General features: G+C 41.9%; 1 protein-coding gene across 1 annotated transcript in view; it reads left to right on the forward strand.

Annotated features, from left to right (window-relative positions):
- The window catches only part of LOC107098133 (EH domain-binding protein 1-like), a 19,525-nt gene that overhangs the window by 12,151 nt on the left and 5,293 nt on the right, over nucleotides 1–2,081 (forward strand). Inside the window, exon 7 of the mRNA XM_015395618.1 lies at nucleotides 1,543–1,713. Within this exon, the coding sequence (XP_015251104.1) occupies nucleotides 1,543–1,713 (171 nt within the window). The remainder of the gene's footprint in view (nucleotides 1–1,542; nucleotides 1,714–2,081) is intronic.

Genomic DNA, 2,081 nt, shown 5'->3' on the forward strand with positions numbered 1-2,081 from the left:
AAAGAGTCGCTGGATGGGTCTGAAAAGTCGCTAAATATAGCGACAAAGTCGCTGAGTTGGCAACACTGGTAGCCCTTATATATGTACATTTCCAGTTTTAAGCCACACCCACAAAAAATAATTTGTGGGTGTGGCTTACAGTGAGGTGCGCTTTGGAAAATATGGTATTTCCAATATAGAAACAATATAACTAACACTAAACTAAAACTCAGTTTGTACCTTAATCCTAAACCTGTATGCCCCCAAATAGTAGCATATTCACAGGAAGTTGGCCTTACACTGTCCTAATAAGGTAACAGATCCTTAGCAATACCCTCACGTTTGACTTTCTACCAATATTAGGATTTTACATTGACCGCTTTAGTTAAAGGCATACTATGCAACATTTTTCAGTTAATTAATGTGTTCCATAACGTTTTGGATGATTAAATGAGTCGTTTCAGGTCAAACAAAGTTATTCTCGGCCGCCCTGGTGGTCTGTAGGGGAAATACCGTACTTGCAATTGCAGGAGCCCTCGACCCGCACCCACAGGCTCAGAAGTCTCGTGCATCGCGAGAGTCAGTCTTGCTTTATGGCGAGAACTGCTACACACCTCCAGTGAAAGGCATGCTCGTTGCTAGCGCAGTGGCGATATTTGTGCAGTTATCATGGCGGAACCAGCGAGAAAACAGCGAAAGCTCATGTCGGAGCAGGCAAGAAATAGGAAAAGGGCTCCGGACAGAGAGAGGAGTCGTACACGGGTGAACATCGGGCAAGCTTTTTCAGAATGGCGAGAGCTAAAAGAAAGCTGCCAGGCTCCATATTTACGACAGTGCACTTTTACTTTTGGCCTCTGGGGGGAGCCTCGCTGAAAAATCAACACCGGTTGCATAGTGTACCTTAAATGCCAGTGGTGGCTGACCAATAGAGGGCGCTAGGGCACCATCGCACCCTCCCACTGACCTGGATTAAGAAATAAATAAAAACAAATAGAAATTACCTTATAAAATTAAAATATTTCTAAATATATTCATATTTGTTTAAGTTGTGCAAGATAAATATTTGATCTTTAATGAAGAGTAAAGCCGGGCATAGGATGTGCGATTTTTTTTTTTTTTTCCCCTTTTCAGGCCGACTCTCCTATAATGCATAGATCTACTGCTAGCTGCAACGCTCTGTTCCCTTCTTTGCGACAACATGCCAACTTTAAGCCCTTTACCGCCACCTAAAGGCCTGGAGGGAGAAATTTAGTGTCTTCCTCTTGTTAAATGTATTGTGACTAAGCTGAATGCTTCTGCGATAAGAAAATTTCTCTAAATTCCAACTATATTGCAAATGCAATTAACTGCCCGACCCTATTTCTGATTAAGAAAAACCATCATAGGTTTTCCTGTTGGAATAATAACAGGCAAGCTTATCTGCAGGTTGGAATGTTTGCTTTATTTCCTCCTTCTTGTGTTTGAGTTTTCAGCTAACGCTTTGAGCTCCATAGCTTCACTTATTTCTATCTTTTTCATCCCAACCTTCTCAAACATCCTGCTGCCATTTCCTGTGGATCTTAGCCCTGCGTAGGCCCCATAGCTTCCACAGCGATGGCCGCTCCTCGGATGGTTTCCTGGCCCGCTCTTTCTCTGCACTGGTCCCTTCCAAAGCCCGGTCCACCTCCTCTCTGTCTTCACCGCCGCCTGAAACGGCCCCCCACCTCCCTCCTTTCCCTGACAGCCCGCAGACAGGTTTGTTATCTGGGACCCCAAAACAAGTCAAGGCTTTCTTAGTCAATTCCATCTGTTTGTTTCGCATGGATTTCTTGTGAAATGTTCAAATGAAGCAGTTTTATTTCACTTTAATTGACCCATTTTAGTTTGTAAAATATAAAGCATGTTTAAGTTAAGATTAGACACAAAAGGGTTTTATACAATTCAAGCTGTTTCATTTATTTTACCAGATCTTTAAAACTGGAACCTTGAAGTCTTATCGAAATCATATTTAAATGTCAAAACATTCTGGCTTAAACATGTATATAAATCTACTCTTTATGAGACCATATTGTCCCAAAAGTAAACGGTAAATGGCATGTGCTTATATAGCGCCTTTATTCAAG

Source organism: Cyprinodon variegatus, unplaced genomic scaffold (assembly GCF_000732505.1).
Source record: "Cyprinodon variegatus isolate N-32 unplaced genomic scaffold, C_variegatus-1.0 Scaffold750, whole genome shotgun sequence".
Taxonomy (NCBI): Eukaryota; Metazoa; Chordata; class Actinopteri; order Cyprinodontiformes; family Cyprinodontidae; genus Cyprinodon; species Cyprinodon variegatus.